Below are 22,873 nucleotides of genomic sequence, written 5' to 3'. Positions count from 1 at the left end.
TGGCTAAACTTTAGTTATAGAAATTCACCCTTCCCACAACTCCCGATTCTAGAGGTGTGATTCTCCTCAGACTAGTGGGGCCAACACTTGCCTTTCATTTGGAGGCAGAGTCCTCAGTCCCTGCCGATCTTAAATTACGTCTCTCTGGACCTTGTAACAAGGTCTGAATACCTCTAGTCAAGGACCTTGCAAATTTTTCTAGCACATACTGTCTGATGGGCATGCTAGGACATATGTTCAGGAAACAACCAACAAAAGCTCCAGGGTTCTCTCCCCTCCGCCCCCTTGTCCGAGGCAGGAAATGGCAAGTCAAACTCTCTTGACCCTAAAGCACACATTTTGTCTTCAGATGTTGTCCTTTCTAAGATGAACTGAGACCAGCCCAGCAGGAGGAACCTATTGTTACACTCCCCAGGCTAGAGCAGCCCCTGTTATCTCGGATCTTTGTGTCCAATCTCTGACCCAGGTGTAACTTGCAAGGTGGAATCTTGTCAAGGGCTCTTTAAGAAGCCCAGATACTATTCACTGGGCCCCATTTATCCCATCTGTCCTCACAAAGCTCCGGCTGATTAAGCAGGTGTGAATGTTCCCAACGTAAACCATGGTATTCTTCTCAACAGATCAAGGCAGCTGTCCGGGCACCCCCAGAGCCCATTCACACAGGGTCACGTGAGGCTGTCCTGCAGAGGACAGACAGGTTCACTTGACTTAATCCCAGTTCTTCAAGAACCAGCAAGTAGAGACCACATGGTCCCTTGCACTATCATCCGAGCTCTTTCTGTTTTGAAATCGGGCCGAGCAAAGAGCCACTGCCACTGCGGTTAGAAAACCTCGGCATCATCAAGATTTGTCTCCAGGTGGTCCTGGACTCCTTGCCCTGAACTCGGGTCAGCCAAGTCAACCAGTGTCTGCCATGACCCTTACCCTGGCCCTTCCACAGGACCAGGACAGCTCTACGTGCAGCAAGCCTGACAAGCCCCGTCCCCCTTCCTGATGATTCAGGGAGGTGGAATAAGGGGAAGAGGGTAATCAGAGGAAAAATACCACTTGAGATAAACAGGCTTTTGTGGCAGACCAACCTCGGTTCCAGACCTGGTTCTTGCATTTCTTACCTGTCACCCCTTGGACAAGTTACCCAGCTTCTTCCAGTCATTTGACACATCTGCAAAATGGAGGGATTTCTACTCTGCCGGATCGTGTGAGATCATTGCCATGGCCCAGCTTTTGTGCCAGGCACACAGGTTCATCCCACCTCGCTGCTCAGTCGAGAGGTTACAGGTGAATTAACGGCAAGGAACTGCTTTCCCTTTTACAGTAAACATGCCCAAATAACTGTTCCTTGCTGCGCCAGAGCTCGTTCCAAAGTACTCAGAACTCCAACAGAATAACAACAATTTTTCCTTACACTTGAGAGACATGAGAGCAGGGGCACTAAAGACCTTGAAGGGCAAATGTAGTGAAAGAGGATTGAGATCCTACTGCATGTTCAGAAAATCACCCACTGACCATGATTATTTCTTTCTGGCCAACCTGGCACCAACTGCCCATGCCGTGAGCCACCAAGAACAGTGGGTTACAGGCAGCTTGAGGCTGTCAATGGTGATGCAGAAATGCAAACCCCAGGCAGTGGTAAATCTAAGAAGTTCTATCTGGAATGCATTTTATATGTGCATGTGTGTATATATTTTTTTCTTGGCAGGAGACTTACCTTCCAAATTATGTTTCCCTTAGGCTATTATTAAAATAGTGTGCATTTCCCAAACACACACCACTACCAGCAGGGCAGCCCATAAGTGACTGGGATAGTCTAACTGGGTAGAGTCTAACTGGGATTAAGTGTTTGAAAATACACAAATACACCTCTGTGTGTAGATATGATTGTGTGTATACACACACAAACACACAGGACTTCCAACTCTGTCTGCTAAGAAACACAAGTGCAGAGAACTTTGATCAAAGTCCATAAGACCTTTAGAAAAGCATATTGGGTCAACACACATGTGCTGTTTTTTCAATTCTTTAACCACACCTGTCACCTTCCATCAGCTTTAACCTGACAGGATTGACACATGAAAACCTTATTCTTTACAATGATCCTGTATTATTTTTTCAGAATTCCTAACATTTAAATGTCAAAAGTAGAGTAAAATGGGCATTTAATTCCGCACATGGACACTCATGCCGAGAAATGGATTTCTGTAGTTTTTACTGATTAATTCCGAATTTAGAAATCACGTCAAACATTGATGAGTAAAACTTTAATCTCACATGAAAACTGAATGTGGACATTTGCATATCCTAATGATTCCTCTACCGCCGGACAGGTACATCACGCAGTAACCCAGACGATCTAGTTACATATTTTCCTAACACTCTCACCTCCATCCTGTGTGGCAGCTGATGGTGCTTCCAGGCATTTGGGCGTGAGGAAACATTAAGAGTACTTCATTCTATTAAATATGAGTCGATTCCAGAGCACATTTCATTTCTGAACCATTTCCAAGCATTAAGAGTGGTATTAATGTGCTGTGTTCTAAGAGGATCTTCCCAATCGCTTTTGCCAATGTCTTCTTCACTGGTGATGATATGGAAATAAAGCGCCAAAAATGAAGCTTAATGAACCACAGGCAGCATCCTAATCGTGCACTCCAGGATGATAGCACTAAAACGCCCAACTGCTCCTCGTCAATTCCATGTTTGTTTCTTGAAAAATTACCTAGATTAATCTGGGCCAAAATGCAGTAAAAATCCAAACTGTGGCAGCATGGAGAAGCCATGCCTTTAGAACAGGAATCCATTATCTTTAGGGACCCCTCTTCCTCCTCTCAATACTTTTTAAAGTTAATCTAAAAAATATGAGATGATTGGGTATAATATGCTACCTTTCATGTAAAGAGGCAAAAAAGAAAAACCTATTCATATTTGCTTCTATTTGTATAAAGGAACTTCAATTAATAAGTTTTCATAATGTGTGGGAGGTAACTGGGCAGATGGATGCAGGAACAGGACAGAAACTTGCGCTTTGCACCTTTATAGTACGTGTTTTGGTTTTTAAACCCTGTCTATATATTACCTACGTAAAAACTAAATTAGACAAATAAATATTATATGGCATTTGCCTTACTGATGGACTCAAAACTCCTATATTACCAGGTTATCTTTCAGGTATTTTTCACATATATAAAAAGGATTTTTACAAGAAAATAATAAGGAGTTTAAAAGTGGAAACTGAACTTTTAAAGTATAATGTATCACGGAATGCCGAATTATATTTTTCCCACTAAGCTTTAAGTTGGAAGAAATTTCTCAGTGCTTTTTTATTTCAAAAAAATAAGTTGTATTTGGTAGTCTGGTATTTGCTTGAGAGTGAGTGCACACACACACACACACACACACACACAGGCTTCCTGTAGTAGTTATTAACATACTACCTTTTAGCTATGCAAATGGACATAGTCTGCCAACACAAAAGGGCAAGTAGAATTTTGTGTAGCACCATCTATACCTATTTTTATTCTGGTTCTGTCATCACATATGACACATTCTACTTCAAAAATTTAACTGTTAATTTTCGTAAAAAATTACCTGCAAACTGTTAGGTTTCTAACACTCAGGAACTAAAGTTCAAAAATTTAAGTCAATCGTTTGTATGGTTTTATCAAAATCATAGGTGCTAATTACTGACTTTTTGAAATAAAGTACAAATCTAAGTGTCGTAAAATGTTGTTTCTTAAGGTACAGATGAGAAACGACTTTGTAAAGCACAAACCCTTCACGTGCTATTAACTGAGGCTTTGGAAAAGTAAGGTCTCCTCACAAAGCTTTTTTTCTACCTCATATGCTAAACTCTTAGGTTTTAAAATATTCAACTTGCCTTTATTCCTGTTTTGGGGAGGGTGTGGGGGTGTGAGCCTGCCAGCTGGTTAGAAGCCAAGAGTTATCCAGTCAGACCTGAGTGGAAAAGTCTAGGATTTGTTTATTTCATATTCAAGTTCAAAAGCAAGAGACAATTTAAATAATAACAGAGTAACAGGAAAAAAAATGCAAAGAAAGAAAACAAATCAGTTAGACTCCAGAAGAACCTTCAAGAATATTTAATTCGGAAAATGTTATTGGTTTCGAGAACTTGACTGAAAGAAAACAGCTGGGCAGAGTTCAAGGTTTTAAATTAAAAAACAATCTAACAAAGTCTATGGGGATAACTCTTTGAGCCACATTTTGGAGACCAGATTCATTTCTACCAAGTAAAAATAATAGCAGTCTAAGCTAAAAAGGAAATTCCTCACAACTGAGGTAGTTACTAAGTATCAGCACATTTTCCAAGTTCTCACAAGGCAGCTTAGCTATTTACAATCAATTTTTCCTCATACATAAACGGAGCGCCTTTTCAATTTTATGTCTTCTGTGATTTGTTTAAAAAATAAAAGAACAAAACACTTATACACACCAGCCAGAATATGCCTATTTTATTAACATCATGCTTTAATAAATAACTGGCTACTTCTAATAAAATTAAGCCTCTGTTGACAACAGCCCCCAATATTCCATTTTGTCCATTCTACAGAATTTGGTGTAAAAAGTTGAAGGAAATGTAGACCCTGAGCTATCAAGTAATTATGTTTCAATATAAAAATAGAGAATTACTCTTACAACTGAAGATTAAACAATAACACAAACAACCTCTCTGTGGGTTTCAGCTTCCGTGGAATTGGTTGGGATCTTAATGGCTGTCTAAAGCAGGAAGAGACTTGCAGAGCGTGATTCTTTCTGAAGACTTCTGGGAACTCTTTTTAACGTGGTTTTGTTACATTCTCATAGTTTTATGGGCTGTCATTTGGTAAGGACTCAAGGAAAGAAAGGGCGCCAAAGGGGCCAAGGCAGTGCTTACTTACTCTTTGGCCTGGGACAAGAGATAATGGCCTTTGCCCGTTCACCCGAGCGGCTAAAGGTCATCACTAAGATGTGGTCTTCTCAGCTCTACCTACTCCGACTCCTTCCCCGCCCCCCGCCAAATCCTGACAACACATGAAAAACAATCTGGACACTCAGATCTCCCCAAGTGGGCTGCTTGGCTGACAGGGTAGCACACAGCTGTGAACCATGCATGGCAAGACCCTTGCCTTTCCGATCAGACGGGGCTGGGAGAGAAAAAGACTCAAATAAGACACCTTAAATCTCTTTTTAAAAAAAAAAACAACCCTGGGATCCAAAAACAAACACAAATACACCTGCTCGGACGAAAACTTTGCTTGAGTGTTGATAGTTACTCCCTGAGCCCAGGCTGTACCCCAGTTCTGGCTAGCCCCCAGACAGCTCCCTCTATATGACCGGGGTTGAAATCTGCAACAAGAAGGACCAAATGAGATTGTTGGGATATCAATTCAAGGAGGGTCAAGTGTGGACACGAAGACCAGCAAACGGTGGGCGTGCTCACTTGCCTGGATAAAAAAACCAAACCAAACCAAACCCACCCCCAAACTAAGTGTGAACAGGTGATTAACTACGATATCCTGCATGCCTTATATCTTTCGAGGGAGAATGCAACAGGAATCTTCTAGATGGACTACACTTTAAGTATAAGCGGCTTCAAGAAATGGACCTGTGATCTTAGTTTATACAATCCAACTCAACCAAAATGGGTAATCTGCAGTCTCTTCCAGTCACCAGCTATAAATGAAGTATAACCTTCTTCTTGTATTGATGTTTGAATACAACCTGACAAGTGACTCAGAAGCCCCCTTGTGCCTTCACATTCTGTCCTAACTTAATAAACATTTTTAAAATGACCTCCTCTTCTCTCCAGATAAGGCAACTAAAAACAACAGGGATAAATGGCAATTTTACTGCTTGTTGGGCTTTTTCTTTTAATAAGGTAACATGATAAATAAAACCTGCTTCTGTACAGCTATTTAATATTTCAGAGATACGTACATGTTACATGCCAAGAAAGGACCCTGGTTTTCTTGTAAGAAACAAGGTGAGACCGTATTGAAGAAGAAAAAAAAAACCCACAAACAGAACAAAAACAAAAAACAAACAAACAAACAGAGTGATAAAAATCACAAATGCACAACTAACTACAGTTCTGTACCTACACTGTTAGCCACATTTAACATGATTCTGAGGAAGCAGGACCGACCTTACGTACAAATCCCCTTTTCCCGCAAAACTGAATGAAAAAACAAAGTCAGCATCTTTTAAACCAGTGGCCACATAGTAAAAACTGTACATTGTTGTCCATTCATTTAAAAAGCAAAGTCACTAGGATGGTATAAAAGTGATAACCGGTGCCTTTTTGATGATGAACACTTCTTCTCTAAGATTGAGAATTATCTCCATTCTCCCTGCATAACCAGGGACAAGATGCAGAAGACAGTGAGGAGGTAGGGCTGGGCCCCAGCGGGGACCCCAGCGCTGCTGGCTTTATCGCTGACGCTCTTCCCAGAGTGGTCAGTTGCGTTATACTCAAACTCCGAAGGGCACTGCTGATACTCACATCCGCTTCCACTTCCTTCTCCACTGCTCTCATCACCTATTTTTGAAAAAAAAACAATGGCATAGAGATTTCACTCTGCTGCTTCTCATCACAAGGTATATAACAATTTGTCCTTTAGAAGCACAAAAGCTTACTGATATCAAAGAAGTCCACATCATTCCCATTATAAGCATTCTTCATTTTACTGGTCATAACTCGAAGAGCCATGATTTGACGAAGGATCAGTATGTCCGGTTTGCTGGTGTCAACCTGGACCTCTGGATTATTGCCCTGGTTGGCTAATCCGTTTCCTGTCACTGCAAACAGGTACCTGCAATGAGGAATGACCCCATTCACATGATCAGTAAAACAAAAAGTTACAGAAGACAGTCAAAGATTCCTGCCTAGGTTCTAGCATTTTCCACGGAGTGCAATGAAATGTAAGTGCTTGCCTTTCGAATAACTTGAATCTCTCCTTTTCCTGGGTATACATTATGTTTCTCCAATCTGACTGTGACCTTTTTGAAAACTACCCATTTCGTGGAGGTTGGTGGGTCAGAGTGAAGTGGGTACTTGTCTAACTTACTGAGTATGTAGGGGAGGGACACAGAGCATCGTCAAGTAAGAGAATGAGACCCTTGGAGAACTGGTACTTTATGAGGCCAGGCCATCGAGCACAGGACCACAGGTATAAAACATTAAAAATAATGGCACTATTAAAACCGCTCAATCCCTCATTGCAGCTGTAACACCAGCTTATAACCACTGTCACAAACCTTCGACCCAGAACTCTTTGCAAGTAGCTGGGGGCCTTCCTGACACTTCTACAGCAGAGCCAATTCCCAAGAATGTCTAGAAGCCTTCCATGTTGTTGCCACCTACTTGTGAAATGCTTCATGCTGCCTCGGCTAAACAACTGAGCAAACCTCTGAAAGGTCTCCGGGCACCTAGGGAGGGACAGATTGCACACCCGCTCGATGGAGGCTAACCTGCTTTTGCCTTCTCCATTCCAGCAGTCATCCTCATTGCCGTTTCCTGCAGCCATCCTCTCATCGTTGCAGACGTTACTAGGAAGAGAGGACCAGAACTTCTTGGCCTGCTTCAGTTTCTCCTTGACATCAGTAACCTCATTAAGAAACAGAGAAAAAGAGACCTCTGTAAAACCCCCAAACCACCTCCACATGTGCCCTTTTCATCACTGTAAAGTATCTCAGAGTCTCTCCGTAGTCAGAAGAGAAAAATGCAGATCACACTGATATGTAAAATGTATAAAATCACCCAAAGAATTAACAGGTGAAATAGAAGCTCTGTGAAAACAATGTTGCCTAGTGCCTAGATCCACCGTCCATTCTCGCTCTCCATTAGAACCGCCATCTGAGGCCCACCGGGTCTCACACCCCGGAGATACACTGATACGACACAGTCTCTTCTCGCGGGCTTTTATAACTCAGGATCCAACCTATGTGTTACCCACACTGTGAAACAAAAGGCAGGTGTTCAGATATGCCTCGGCACACCCCATTTGTTAGCCTACGGATGAAATTTCTGAGCTAGGGAATCAAAGAGGCAGATTCACTGACATCCCTGTGCAAAGTTGCTGGAAAACTTTCACTTGAAAAGACCCAACAGTTGGAAGCGTCCCAAATAAAGATGCATTTGGAGCAAATGTTTTCAGTTCTTTGTCATTAAACACGGCCATTCCTGCCAAAGTGCTCACCAGTCGGTCCAAACTAGTGCCAGCTGCTGTGGTTGGGCGCTCCTCGGGGTGAAAGGGTCTGAAGCGGGCACTGAAGGCACTTTCAGAGATGGAACGGGAAATCCGACCAGCTGGGAGAGGCTTAGGGGGTCCACATCCCTGGAAAACCTGTATTGGCATAAGTGTGGTCACGTGATGGAAGTGACATCGCAGGCTGGAGCGGGCCCCGTCCTCTCCTTTCCAGGACCCGGCCTTCCTTACCTTCTGAGACACCTGCACGCTGTTCTCCTGCATGTTCATAATAGCATCCGAAATCTTCACATCGATGGGATCCATGACCGATTCAATGTTGAAAGGACCCTCTAACCTCTCGGCCACCATCAGCATAGCATCTAACATGAGGTTTGGGGCAGAACAATACAGCATACAAAGGAAATCATTAGCTTGGCCTTGAGTGATCAGTCTGATTACTTTACTGTCTTTGATTCCCTTGGGTGGGGTGGGGGGTGCTGGGGGGGAGGGGGAGGCATGATCATCATTAATTCATGCTTTTAGATCTATTCCTATGACACAGAACTTCATTCAGTCAGTATGTACCACTAGCTCTCTAGAGTGTGAAGTGACCAGACGAAGGCTTTATTCCACAGCAAGGAAACCCAATCGGGAACCTTCTAACACACTGACTGTTCATCCCTCCATGTGTCAGTGGCCGTCGTTGTACGGCTCTGAGCTAGCTCCCAGCTGACAAACCTAAGGCTGGAAGCAGAATAACATTCCAGTTCTCCCAGAGACCTCCACGGATCTTCTCATTTCATGTTCCATTTACAAGAGTCAAAAACATAAATCAGTTCGAATCCTGGCATATCAATTCTTTTCTTTCATTTTTTAAATGAAACCCTTTCAGGTCCTTGAGTGCGCAGTTAGAAAATACAAATGAAAGTGCTCCTAGGAACTCTAATGACCTTTCAAATAATGACATTTTGAGAAATGCAATTTTTGTATTAAGATAAACTTCCCATTTCAAATACAAGGGCCTTGAGTTATTTTAAAGCAAAAACATGTACCTTTTTTTTTTTTTTTTTTTTTTGGTGGTACATGGGCCTCTCACTGTTGCGGAGCACAGGCTCCGGACGCACAGGCTCAGCGGCCATGGCTCACGGGCCCAGCCGCTCCGCGGCATGTGGGATCTTCCCGGACCGGGGCACGAACCCGCGCCCCCTGCATCGGCAGGCGGACTCTCAACCACTGCGCCACCGGGGAAGCCCTGTACCTCTTTTTATTCAAATGAAAAGACAACCCAAGACAGGGCGCAAAATCCATGTGTTCACAATATGAGTCTTCACTAATTACTCTGGAAATCACTTTTTCATTTTGGAGGAGTCTAGAATTTTTTAGGACACATTGAATCTCTTAAATGAAAAGCACTGTATGGGTTTTCTTGTCATCCATGGTTCTTGGGATTATGCGATTTAGTATTTTTCCCTGATACTTATTGTGTAAAATTAGAAGAAATTGGAAAGGTAATCTCCAAATGAGAAAAAGGATGCCTCATTCATGACACGCAGTGAACTTTTAAACTTGTTCTTTCCCCTTAAAGGAGAGTTAGTCTCACATTCTCCACAGCCTTCAGGTAGTCCAAGGACAGCTGCCAGAAAGAAGGGCGAGTTTCTAGAAGATGGTGTGTCTCTCTCAAAGCGCAGGCCACAGCTGAACTTCTACCCGAGCTCGCTGGGAAAGGAGTTCTGGCATCAGCAGATCAGTGAACCCAAATCTGGTCAGCGACCTTTCACCTTCCCCCGAGAACAAATGCAACCCAACATTTTAAAGCACGGGCTCATTTCTTTCAACTACAGTTCCGATGTCACAAACCACGAATAGATGTCCGTGCAATGCAATATTTTTGAAAGTCATAACAAATGAAGTTTCAGGTTGCATTGTGGCAAGCGCCAATAAACTGACACTTCCAACCTCTAAGGAAAGGCTGCCAGCATGAATATACCATTGTGCTCGAGGAGAGGAAAAATGCGTTTGATGTGCAAAAGGGGACTTTTGTAAACAAGTGGCGCACAACCTAAACGTGTTCATCATTGTCGAAGCATCAGGGCTGCCACGTCCAGAGGGCACATGCCTTCAGAGCCGAGAAGGAGTTGCTGGCTCCAGAGAAAAATGTTATGAAGGGACAGACCATAAACATCTCAAACACAGAGGTTTCAACAGGAAGGAAACGGCGCACCTCGTCACTACTTATTCCCCTAGTGGCAAGGAAAGGCCAGATCGTGAACGTGTTCGTGTGTTTGTGAAAGGGAACATAAACCCCAATTCTTCTGGCTGTTTGGTGTCTTCGTCAACTCCAGGCCTGCCGGCTGTGCACAAGGCCCTGGGAAGGGAGAGGGGCCGGGCCCTTGTCGCGCCGCTGCCATGGCGTTGCATGTCCCCGAGACTGAAGAATGCGAGCGAGGCTGTGGTCCGCCTGGAGGCTGCAACCCGGGAGCCAAAGCCGCCCCTCAGCCCCAGGGCAAGTCCTGCCTGGCTATCCAGTGGGCGCCTCCATAGAAGCGGACGGCCCTGATGAGAAGCCCCGAGAGGAGTCCCACGATGGCTGGTCCGGTGTTGTTGCTTCTGATGGATCTAGGCTGCAGGTCTCCCTTTGCGGGGTATCTGACCGGCTCCTGCCTCTTGCCAGGAACTGGCTGACGTCCCAGCCGGCAATCCCGACCCCCTCATACTAAATTCCCAGTGGCAGCAAACATGGGATGTTCATAAGGGTGGCTAGGAGCCAGATGAATGTTACCACGATGGCAGTATGCGACGGACAGCAAGGTGCACCTACCCGTAATTTATGATTTCCCAGAAACTGACTTTCGTGGTGGTGGTGGTGGTGGGAGTATTTTTCAAAAAGAAGGTTTCCTGTAACCAACCTCTTACGAAGCCAAGTCCAAGGTGTTTTGACCATTCGGATCCACCTTGATAAAGCTGGACGACAGTTTAATAGGTACAGTTCAAGAGAGGGACACGAGGGCTCGGCAGCAAGAAGGCAGAGTTGGAAAACTCATCCTTAGTCTCTTCAAAGGGTCTAGTCCAACTGCAGGAGTTTAGTGCTCAGGACACGCGACACGCCCCCCGCCACCCGGGCAACAAAGCAGCCCCTTCTCACTAGAGAAAGCGATTCCTCTTGCACTGTGCCGCCGATAATCAGAAACCCAATCTTCAGCCTCGCGACCCGACTGGATGAACAAAAGGCAGTTTCCCGACTTAACCCCAACATCTGATGTAAAGAAGTGGGGAAAAAATCCCTTGCCCATTCATTAACTGCAGTCATTTTAAGGGGGGGAAAATTCCTTGCAAAGAAAAAAAAAAGAACTTATGGTAAAGGTATGTAAATTGGGACTGAATTCTATAACCACAGAGCAAATTAAACCCTTGTGAAAATCCACGAAAAAGCACTGGAGATTAACAATGTCTATTACTCCTGGCCTTTTATATCAGCTTATTAGAAATAAATAATAAAACACCCATTAAAAATGAAGCTTAGATATAATTATATTCCTCCTCCCTCCAGAAAGCATCACTTAAAATAACTGAAGAAAATTGATTCTGAAATCCTACCAATTTCCACTTGGGTTGAATTTTTGTTTCATCAAAGATAACAAATGTAATTTGTAAAACACACAGCGAGAATAGTGGCAGCAAGGGAAGTCCTCCTTGATTTAGAGTACCTGGTTGAAGACGTTAATTAAGCAAGCCAGAGTATGGTTTTAATATGGACCTGCAGACTCTTGGAAAAAATATGTAGAAGAATTTGTATTTTAAGACGAGTTTCTGAGTTATAGTTTCTGTCAGACACATTAGAAGAACAGAATAGTGTACCTCATTCCTGATGTGCCTGCAGAAAAGTTACCCAAACTAGATCATTGTCACCAGACATTGTTGCTACTGTATAGCAAACGCTACAGCTCTGCCCAGAGAACTAGTGCATTAGATGTTACAGGGGAAAGCGAAAAGGCAAACCATCTTGTTGTTTAAAAATGAATTTAGCAAAAGTGAGCTGCAAACTTGACATTTGGGGTGGGGGTGAGAGTGGGATTAAAAAAGAGAGGAAGAAAAAAACTTTTCAACTTTAGATCTAGAAATGCCACGGGCTTATTATTTCCATGGGAAATATTTTCCAGCAACAATTTCTCCCATGGCTTCTTTCTGGGCATGATGGGCCATTTGTGCGTGTGTGTGTTGACTGGTCTTATGCCTTCCCTTTCATGGGATTCGGCTTTTCTGTGTGTGGAAGATTTTTTCAGGTCTTCTAGCTTTGAGCTATTTAGGCTACAATTGTGCCGAAGCGTTTGATACTCACATCTTTTTTTTTCCCTTGTGTCAGTGTTCTCAAGAATCTGTTGGAGCCAATTTATTGATGCACTTTCAGAGTTAATATGGTAATCAGCTCTCATGCAGACTAAACAGCATTCCCCGGCTCCAATCCCCGCATTCCCCGCATTCCCCTCCCCCAAAAAACCCTCAGCAAATTGCGTACATGTTCCCATGATGTGGACAAGTAAGTGAAAAATAGGTGCTTACAAAGACACTCAAATTCTACAATTACGTAAATGTGGCTGGGTATGGGAGAAAAACCTGAGTTTGTTTTGGGGTGCTGATAGTACGTGGGTGAAGCCCCACCACCACTAGCAGCTTCAACAACTGCGACTAACATTCCGGGATTCCCATTATGCATTAAGCAGGCATCGAGGGAGTCGATGACTGGATATTTCAATCATCCATAATTTGTCCCTTCCCACATAATTAACATTCTTAGAAACAGGCCACTTTACTTCCATTGGTGTCTGGGTTCCCAGTAATGGTTTTCTAAGTTTTAGGTGTAGACGAGAACATTGACCTCTAAAATTATCAGGACAAAAGTCCTTCCATTCTCACCAGAGCAGTCTGTGATTGTTAAATCTCTACAGAAACATAACCCTTACATTTCCACAATCAGATTGCACCTGATCCAAATACCCAATGGGTATCTGGCCGTTTGCAGATTTGGTTGCAATGTAACAGATATAACATTTGAAAAGCCGCTTTCACAGCTCAGTGGTGGCTGTACTCCAGCATTTACATGGATACCAGCCTATGATGCAGAACTAAAACTGACCTTTAGGGGGAAAATGTCAAAAAATCACTTTCTTGTTATTAAAAGTTGGTATTCGCTGCGTCTAATGTCTGTCTAATGTCTTCGGAAATGCCACCATTAGTTCAAGGCAACATTTACCTGTAGAGTGGTGTGAACTTTGAGTACAGTTAGAACTCTGGCAAACACTACATAACGAACAGAAATTTCATCACTGACAATTAAAACATTCCTTAGGGAATTCCCTGGCGGTCCAGTGGTTAGGACTCTGCGCTTTCATTGCCAGGGCCTGGGTTCAATCCCTGGTCGGGGAACTAAGATCCCGCAAGCCACGTGGCGTGGCCAAAAAAAAAAATTTTTTTAATTAAAAAATAAATAAAACATTCCTTGTGGCAGAAGCTTAGCAATCAATAGCAACAGAAATACATTAATCGTCTGCTCACCTATGAAATTGTTCCACTCGAAATCAAGATCCCCTTGGTTGGCCAAACAACCTCTCATGATGTTGGAGCAGTAGTTGTAACAGGGTTTCACAGTCACGAGACCTTGGCAGTGGGAGCAGTAGATCATCTTCAACAGGGCATGGGTACACTGGGCTGTGGGATTTACCTAATTGGGAGAAGAACAAACAACGGTGGGGCAAAGATAGACACAGCAATTGCAAGTCTATCAAGTTGACTTTGAAGGCTTGGCCATGAACTTCCCTTAAGAATGAGTCGTGATGGGTCACATTTAGCAGGCCTGGCTTGCTTCCTGAAGAGCAAAATTAGATAAAGAAAAGGAGTATGCTGGGAAGAAGGTGGAGGTAGGGATGAACACTGAATTACCTTAAACAACAAAGTTGCATATCACACACAGACTCAACTACTCGCACTCATTTTAAACGGCTCAACGATTTCAAAGTCCTTTTACGAATAAATTTCCAGGATCACCGTAAGACGCAGTAGTAGAGGTGGTCTTTACCTGCCCGCCATCCATGGCCAGCTGTGGCCTCTCCCATCACCGTGTTTGCCTTCCCAGACTGGAACTCAAGCACATCTTCTCTTCAGACACATTGACTACAAGACTGCCCTTTCACACGTAAGCCCCCAGTCGTTTAGAAGGGTACCTCGTGTGTACTCCCTTCTGTGCCAACAGCTGCACAGAAGACAAAATTAATGTATCCTACAGGGAAGAATGTGAATAAATTTGAACCTGGGGTTCTGTGAAGGCCGTCCAGGCTTGGGAGCAGTATAGCATAGAGTGCTCAGGGAACACTTGATGAAGAGGTGGGACTTCAGTTAAATTCTGAAGAAGGGGTTGGATTGATTTATTTATTTTTAAAATTTTCATTAAAGTAGAGTTGGTTTACAATGCTGTGTTTAATTTCTGCTGTACAGCAAAGTGACTCATATTTATATTCTTTTTCCTATTCTTTTCCATTATGATTTATCACAGGACATTGACTATAGTTCCCTGTGCTGTATAATAGGATCCTGTTGTTTATCCATCCTACATATAATAGTTTGCATCCGCTAATCAGAAGGGGTTGGATTTCAATGATCAAATGAAGGGAGAACATCGCAGTTAGGAAGAATGAAATGAACAAAAGCATACATGGTACTGAGCAGACCGTGGAATCTTAGAACGGGGTTGAGGAATTATGGGAAATAAGGTTGGCTGAGTACAGGAAGGGCTGTGTATGTGACCGGACAGTAAAGGGGATTGAAAACCAGGCAGAAATCAAGACACCATATGGCAGGACACAGGGAGCTACTGAAAGTTCATGAGCAAAGGAAGAGGCAAGGATGAAGGTGGCACCGAAGACGGATTGGGCTAGGCGTCCTCTATAGAGAAATGAGACTTGGTTTCATCTTTCTTCAATTGTTTGGCCTTTCAATTGCACTTCTATAGGGTGCAATTGTCTTGGGCATAGAAGAGCCGATCCCATCCTGTCACTCATTTCCGTCAATGCTTAGAAAGGATCATGGCCAGGATCACAAGCTGGCAGCTCCCCAAGAGTTCCTGTGTTGTCATTCTCTCTGCGCCACCCTCCCCTTTTGGAGTCAATATCAGAGGATTAGTGCATTCCTCTCTATCAGTACCAACCAGCTCTGCAAACAGAGACTTCTGAAAGCAGATACCACCGCAGGGAACAGATGCTGGGATGCAGGGCAGTCCAGCAGTGCACTTCACCTGCTCTGGAGCGTAACTTTGGATACCACTTATCAACAGTAGCCTTAGGGACAGGAATGGGAGATTAGCACCATCAGAAGAAAAACTTCACACTGTTAGGCTCCTATCTGATGTACACACACACACCCTCTTATCTCAAACAGAACTCTAGCCTAAAAGGGGGAGGTACATCCAACAGGACGGTAGTTGTATACACCGAAGTCAGGGTTCCCTGCGAACAATTAGGACTTCTCCACAGTTTTAACCAGTGCCAAATGTTTTCCTAGGCAGTAAATTAGTCCTTTTAACTATGTATTAACGTACAGTAAAATCTTGGCTAAACAATGCCCTGGAGGAATAGCCGATCTGGATAGCTAGGTTTCCTGGACAGCAACAAGAGCATGCCTTTAAAGTCACAGAGAGTTAGGACTTTGATACTTTCCCACCCCCTCACTGGACAGAGGAACAAACAGGCCTGGAGAGAGGAGGTGGCCAGACATTCATAGAAGTTGGAAGGGGCCCTAGAGATCACCGAGTACAGCTCTCACATTTGAGGGATGAGAAAACCAAAGCCAAAGAGAATAACTGACTTGTGGGCAGCCACCTCACTGCATATGACTCCAGCACTGCACCTTAGCAAACACTGAAACGACTGCCCACATATATCATGTGTCCCTGCCTCTTTAAACTGAATTTATGAAACTCGAATCTTAAGCATCGGTAGTTTTCTGCTTTATCTTAAATTAGGTTCCACATTGGTGAGATTGCCAAAATGGCTGGATTCTGGAGAGGTAAAGAGTTATTATGAAAATGCCTGTGAAAACCAGGTTAGCGCATGGCGTTTTTTTATTATGATGCTTATCAGGAAACAATGATTCGTGCGAGAAAACAATGTCAAAAGTTAACATGTCAACAAGCAGTTACTGAGCACCTACTATGTGCCAGGGATTATTCTGGAATGCATTTGTGATTAGGTAGCAAGGCAAGTAGGAATTTCTAGACTATGGGACCTGTCCTAGAAAACACAAAGAAATTTCCAAATGGTGTAGACCTTTTGGAAATAAGCAAAAATTTTAAACTCCACAATTGTGCTCGAGAAACGCTTTTGGCCAAAGAAGTCCTTTCCCTTTCTTTCTCTTTTTTAACTCTACGATGGGGTTCACTACATCCTTGGTTCAACTGTAAGTCAAATCATTTATGCAGTAGGCCTTACAGGAGTATCCTAAAATAGGTTGCTGGAGCCTCAAGTTTTAAAAGAGAGACCAAACCAAATGACACAGTAGAGTTTTATTAAAGGAAGATTATGAAGCTGGGTTTGGCGGAGTTTTTCCATTTCATTCTTTGGCTAAGTACGGGCTCATGTTCTGCACATGATTTGTTGTGTAACTACTAAAAATGATCACAAGGAACTCAGCAATAACATGCTATGGAAACACTAAATAATACCAGAACTGGGGAAGTTATAAGAAAACCGGGATGAGAAAGGACATATGAAATACCAAAGTTAGAGAAAATCTGTCTTTCGTCTCACAACCACTGATCAGACTACCATGCAGTGTTTTTTACATGAAGGGAATTCAGAACCTGGGAAATAAACCCCTTGTGTGGGATAAAGTAGAAAGACAAAGGCTTTTAAAACAGTCATGAGAACTAAAGAAATAGGGGTCCCCTGCAATGCTCACTCCCCCAGAAGAAGTGATGAGACTACCCCCCAGGTCTTGGGTCCCCATTCTCACTGACCTGACCAAGTTCAGGATGGTGAACACAGAGTACTAAGGCCCAGCTCTCCTTTCTGACTCTGGACTACCCCAGTGGGCAAACAAAATGGCTGTCTCTCTTTTGGAATCGTCTATGGCTTCTCGGTAAAGAGCCATGTAGGTTGGTCAACAAGCCAAAGGAATACTATTGCACTGGGAAGAAAAAGCCTAATAGTATACAGTACTTCAATTTAAATTCTCCTGTGGAGTTTCTGGTAAAATCTAGCATCTCCTTGATCCAGTGATGGCTCTCGCTGTCATGTCATGATATACCAGGCCCTCAAGGGTACTCCATTACAAGCTCTCGACGGTCTCTCCACCGTGCCAGGGGCAAACCTTTCACCCGAAAGCAGATATAATAGTAGACGAAGTCATACTGTGTTCTGGGGATTTAATAATTTTGAATATAAATTCAACTTCACTCACATTCTACTCCCTCGTAACACTCAAAATCAGTCACTTCTCTCAAGTCCTCAAATAACTTAGTTACTGAAATAATTTATACCAGAAGACCCAAGACTCAGTGGTAGATCATGCCACATGGGGATTAACAAAATGGGCAACCATGTTCTAAGACCTTGCTTTAATCCTCACTTACGTACTGATTCTCTATGGCATGCCGTGCCACTTAAAATGATCAATCTGATTATTCCTTTGGGTCACAGGTCTTGACTAATGTTTGATATGTTTTCCTTTTATTTAGAAGGGTCTGTTGAGCCCAGATGTGACTTCCAGAATCCTTGGGGCTGGGGGAGGAGTCGGGTAGGGGTTAATTATGGTTGCTTTTATAAAAGGCAGATTTTTCGGACCTCACTTAGCAATTCAAAAGTATTTCTCAAAATGATATTTAGAAAAAACAGGAAAAGGAAAACTGTACACACTTCCCTTCCTCCTTTGAACCCCTGACATAAAGAATGGGTTAATGGTCTCAGACAGAAAATGCTTATTCAGTTTCTATGGTTTCATGATCATGAAGGTCACGATGTTAATACTGAAGAGAAAAATATTCTGTTCGATGTCAGAATTAATTTTCTACTGATAGCTTTTATTGGACTTTATTGCTTTATACGATATAGAGTACTTACTATGTGCCAGGCTCCGTTCTAAGTACTTTATATGTATTAAATCATTTAAGCTTCAAAATAATCATAGGACATGAGTATTATTATTTTGTTTCACAGATGAGGAAACAGAGGCCTAAAGAGATTAAGGGACAAACACAACATCTTCCAGTAGATGGCCAAGATTTGAAATGGGGCAGTTTTGTCCTAGAGCAGGTACACTCAATTTCCTTGATGTGTATCTTTTGAGTGCCAGACTATCGGAACCTTAAGGGCAGCACATGGGGCTGGTCCTCCTGCATAGCTCGCAGATCTAACATAGGGTATCCACACACAGTGAATACCTCAGCTCTGGGGTTGGATATTTTCTAGTGAGAATTTGCAGGTTTCAAATTTATTGACCAAATGAATCAGTTTTTATGTTGATGGGCAAGTTAGGATGCAACTCTTCTACATGGAACGATATCTGACTGGACAACTATGGATGAGATGACAGATTTTAAAATAATTTTTAATAATAATTTTTAATAATGACGTATGCACTCAGTAGCCACAACTACTGAGCCTGTGTGCCACAAGTACTGAAACCCATGCTACAGGGATGAGAAAAAAAAGTATTCACCAGAGGTAGACACAAAGAACTCAAAAGCTCAAGTAAACACTGCTGGACACGAAGAGAAAAGAGGTTACTGGAACAAAACAGGAAACTGTATATTTTGCCAAAGTTTTAACAGTTTGAAAAACTTGCAGCTAAATGTAGCAGAGATGATCAATTTCTACTAGAACGTGGCATATTATTTATATAAGGGAAAGGTTTTGACATTAATTACAGAAGAATGAGATGGCTTGATTTGTTTACTTTGGGGGACCAGTATGATAGAAAGGGAACATCGTCTGGACTCAATATTCCTTTATTAACTCAAATCAAAATCAATCTGAGTTATTGAGCATAATGACAATACATTAATAGTTAACTTCCAAGCCTTATGAAATCCTTCAAAACTGACTAAGGTGTTTCTAAATGGTAAGGTAACAAAGAATTTAGATCTTAGGAGCTAGTCTATGTTTCATGGTAAAAGTCAGTGGAGGGGGAGGGGTCCTCATTTCCTTTTTAACTTATTAAGACTCTTTTAAAAATACTCATTCCTGCGTTCCTCAGGGTATACATTTAACGTGACATCTGCACTCCATTTCTGCTATAAAATGCCTTTGCAGAGAAGTCCTTTTCTCTGCAAAGACTCTCTTAATATAGATTGGGACTTTCTACCAAATAACCTGCATTTTCCAAACACCACATTAAAAACTACGGCAAGCCGCCTGAAAAAAGAGAAATCCTGGAACAGAACTCTTCACACAGCCTGGATCTCATTTCAGTAATTCAGAACGAGCCTTCAGCCACATTACACAGTGATGGCAGTCAACATGCGGCACTCAAGTTAGAAACACATTTCCTTCTAGTTTCTTCCAGTTCCTAACATACATTCACTACAACATTTTTCCCCTGCACTGCCAATAGTACCAAACAAACAGAAAGGGTCTAGATTTTTATCTGTTCTTGGTAACATAAGCACCCAACAAAAATAACAGGAAATCGTTCCCCAAATTATGGTCAAAGAAAGAGATAGGGGGACTATCAAAGAAAGAGATAGGGGACTTCCCTGGTGGTGCAGTGGTTAAGAATCCACCTGCCAATGCAGGGGACACAGGTTCGATCCCTGGTCTGGGAAGATCCCACATGCTGCAGAGCAACTAAGCCCGTGCACCACAACTACTGAGGCTGTGCTCTAGAGCCTGTGAGCCACAACTACTGAGCCTGTGTGCCACAACTACTGAAACCCATGCACCTAGAGCCCGTGCTCTTCAACAAGAGAGGCCACCGCTCGCCGCAACCGGAGAAAGCCTGTGCACAGCAATGAAGACGCAACACAGCCAGAAATAAAGAAAATTTTAAAAAGAAAAAAAAAAGAAAAAGATAGGGAACCCAAACATGCTGTGAGATGTGAAGGGTTTATTCAACAACTTCCCAACTCGGTTTGATTTCAATACACAAACGTGCTAAGAAGGTGGAGATTCTCCTATGTCCCTGATAATAGGATTTTAAACACATAACAAAAGATATAAAATAAGCTAGGATTCATTCAGGAATATTTGGAGCCACACTGTAGCTGAAACTGCATAAATGATTGAAAATAAGTCTTGTGTTTTAAATTAGACTCAGTTATGATAAGTTGAAGCATCACTGTATCCGCCCCCTTGTAGAGGGCTCTATTATTGTTTTGAGAGTATTCAGTCCTTGACATTTCCCACACCCCTACCTTCCCCATGTCTCCACCCCTGTATGTATTATAGTGTATAGAATATATATATACACACACACATATATATATATATCCCACCTTCCTCTTTGCAATTCTAGTCTTTAAGGTTGTGTGTGAAAAAGAATATTAAATGTTGAATACATATCTACACTTAAAAGCTTTTTGTATTGCTCATTTTTAAAAATAGACATAATGATTTGGGGAAATGGTAAGCTAATTTGTGTAGTACTCTTGTAGGTGTCGGGGCATTGCGAATAGACAACAAGGAAGGGGGATCAATGGAAATCGTTTTCAAGGCAGGACAGTCATTTAGACATCACAAGGCTAAGGCACCGATTTCTAATTACAGTCCCCGGAGTTTGGGGTTGGGGTATAGACACAGCCCCATTATGTCAGTGTTAATTGAAACCATGAGAATGCAACTCTCTTTGGCATAGGAGCTATTAATTTTCACGGTGCATGTAACCATTTGTGTATTTTTGAAAGACCACAACAGACTTCACCCTTCCAGGCAAAACTGCTGCTGCTAGCAGGTAAATAAGAAATGTATCATGAACCATGACAAGTAAAGATGGAATAAGTAATACAAAGATGTGTAGCACCAGGGTATTCGTGAACCATCTGTTCCTAATTAAAGGGACTTTTCTGAAGTTTGAATTGCAAAGCTCAATGGAGTAAGCTGAAATCACTGGATGTCTGCGCCCAGAAAAACTGAAGCAAGGCAAGCATACTTCAAGTAAGAAGTGAGTTTCTCCTGAAGTCAGTTAAGCTTGCTGGTGCTAATAGCCTTTAAAGGGTTTAGTGATAATCAAATCATTGCTCAGCAAATAACAGCAACCCTTTTGTTGCAAAAGTAAACTGGAGAAGCAGAGCATCTGCTCATGAAAAGAAAGTGTGAACATCTCTGAGTTAAGTATGCATAACTAGTCCCAAGACCACAATGGTTTTCATAGTTGACTTTAAAGCCTTCTTTGTAGATGAAGTGGGTGAGGTTCTCCACCCTGAAGGGTCTTTTTCAGGCCCAAGGTAATTAATTCTACTGGACACCAAAAGAAGGAATGTATTTCTTAGGTTGCTCCAGTTCCACCCGTCAACTACATTTGGACAACAGTTCCTACATGAAAAAACATTGCTTGGGTCCCCACACTGTTAGAGCTTACTAATTTTTCTCAATCAAATGTAGATTATTTTCAACATGTTCAATTTGAAATATGCTTTTCATAGCCAGATCATTTACTGTCTTCCCCATACCACTATACCTTAAATTAAAATCTCTGTTGAGCTGGTACTCATACTCCAAAAACGAATGTAATGAATATTTTTTCAAATGTGCAAGTACTCCTTTCCAGCCTTCTAAAAAGAAACGTTACACTGATGATAGATTTTTACATAATTTGTGCTTTGACATCTTTAGAAACTGATTTGATGCTTGAGTGTCTTATTATTATGTAATTTAGATATAACTCAACCTAGTGGAAGGGTCTGATTTCAAGTCAGTCCTTAAGTCAAGAAGATGCTCAGTGGTAAAGCAAAACATTATTTTTTAAAGTTATCAATTACAAACACAACATTTAAAATAGTCATATTTCTCCAAAAAAGATATACAGATGGCCAATAGGCACATGAAAAGATGCTCAACATCACTAATTATTAGAGAAATGCAAATCAAAACTACAATGAGGCATCATCTCACACAAGTCAGAATGGCCATCATGAGAAAGTCTACAGATAAAAAATGCTGGAGGGGGTGTGGAGAAAAGGGAACCCTCCTACACTGTTGGTGGGAATGTAACTAATTTACATTGGTTTAGTGCAGCCACTATGGAAAACAGTATGGAGGTTCGTCAAAAAAAAAAAAAAAAAAAACAACCTAAAAATAGTTACCATATGATCCAAAAATCCCACTCCTGGGCATATATCCAAAAAAACATTCTAATTCAAAAAGATACAGGCACCCCAATGTTCATAGCAGCACTATTTACAATAGCCGGGACATGGAAGCAACCTAAATGTCCATCAACAGACAAATGGCTTAAGAACATGTGGTACGTATATACAATGGAACACTACTCAGCCATAAAAAGAGAATGAAATAATGCCATTTAGAGCAACATGGATGGACCTAGAGATTATCATATTAAGTCAAGTATGTCAGACAGAGAAAAACAAATACCATATGATAGCACTTTTATATGTAATCTAAAAGATGACACAAATGAACTTATTTACAAAGCAGAAACAGACTCACAGACATAGGAAACAAAATTATGGTTACCAAAGGGGAACGGGGTGA

At 42.2% G+C, this 22,873-nt stretch overlaps 1 protein-coding gene across 1 annotated transcript in view; it reads right to left on the bottom strand.

The window, feature by feature from the left end:
• Positions 1-3,952: 3,952 nt before the first annotated feature.
• GPC4 (glypican 4) overlaps positions 3,953-22,873 on the bottom strand; it is a 109,172-nt gene continuing 90,251 nt past the window's right edge. The window contains exons 4-9 of the mRNA XM_067722156.1: positions 13,734-13,899; positions 8,433-8,563; positions 8,193-8,339; positions 7,465-7,601; positions 6,631-6,806; positions 3,953-6,532 (exon numbers count right to left, since the gene is read on the bottom strand). Of these exons, the coding sequence (XP_067578257.1) occupies positions 6,330-6,532; positions 6,631-6,806; positions 7,465-7,601; positions 8,193-8,339; positions 8,433-8,563; positions 13,734-13,899 (960 nt within the window). The 3' untranslated portion in view covers positions 3,953-6,329. The remainder of the gene's footprint in view (positions 6,533-6,630; positions 6,807-7,464; positions 7,602-8,192; positions 8,340-8,432; positions 8,564-13,733; positions 13,900-22,873) is intronic.

This window comes from Pseudorca crassidens, chromosome X, assembly GCF_039906515.1.
Source record: "Pseudorca crassidens isolate mPseCra1 chromosome X, mPseCra1.hap1, whole genome shotgun sequence".
Taxonomy (NCBI): Eukaryota; Metazoa; Chordata; class Mammalia; order Artiodactyla; family Delphinidae; genus Pseudorca; species Pseudorca crassidens.
Note: the sequence above shows the minus strand (reverse complement) of the source record. Positions and strands in the feature narration are given on the sequence as shown.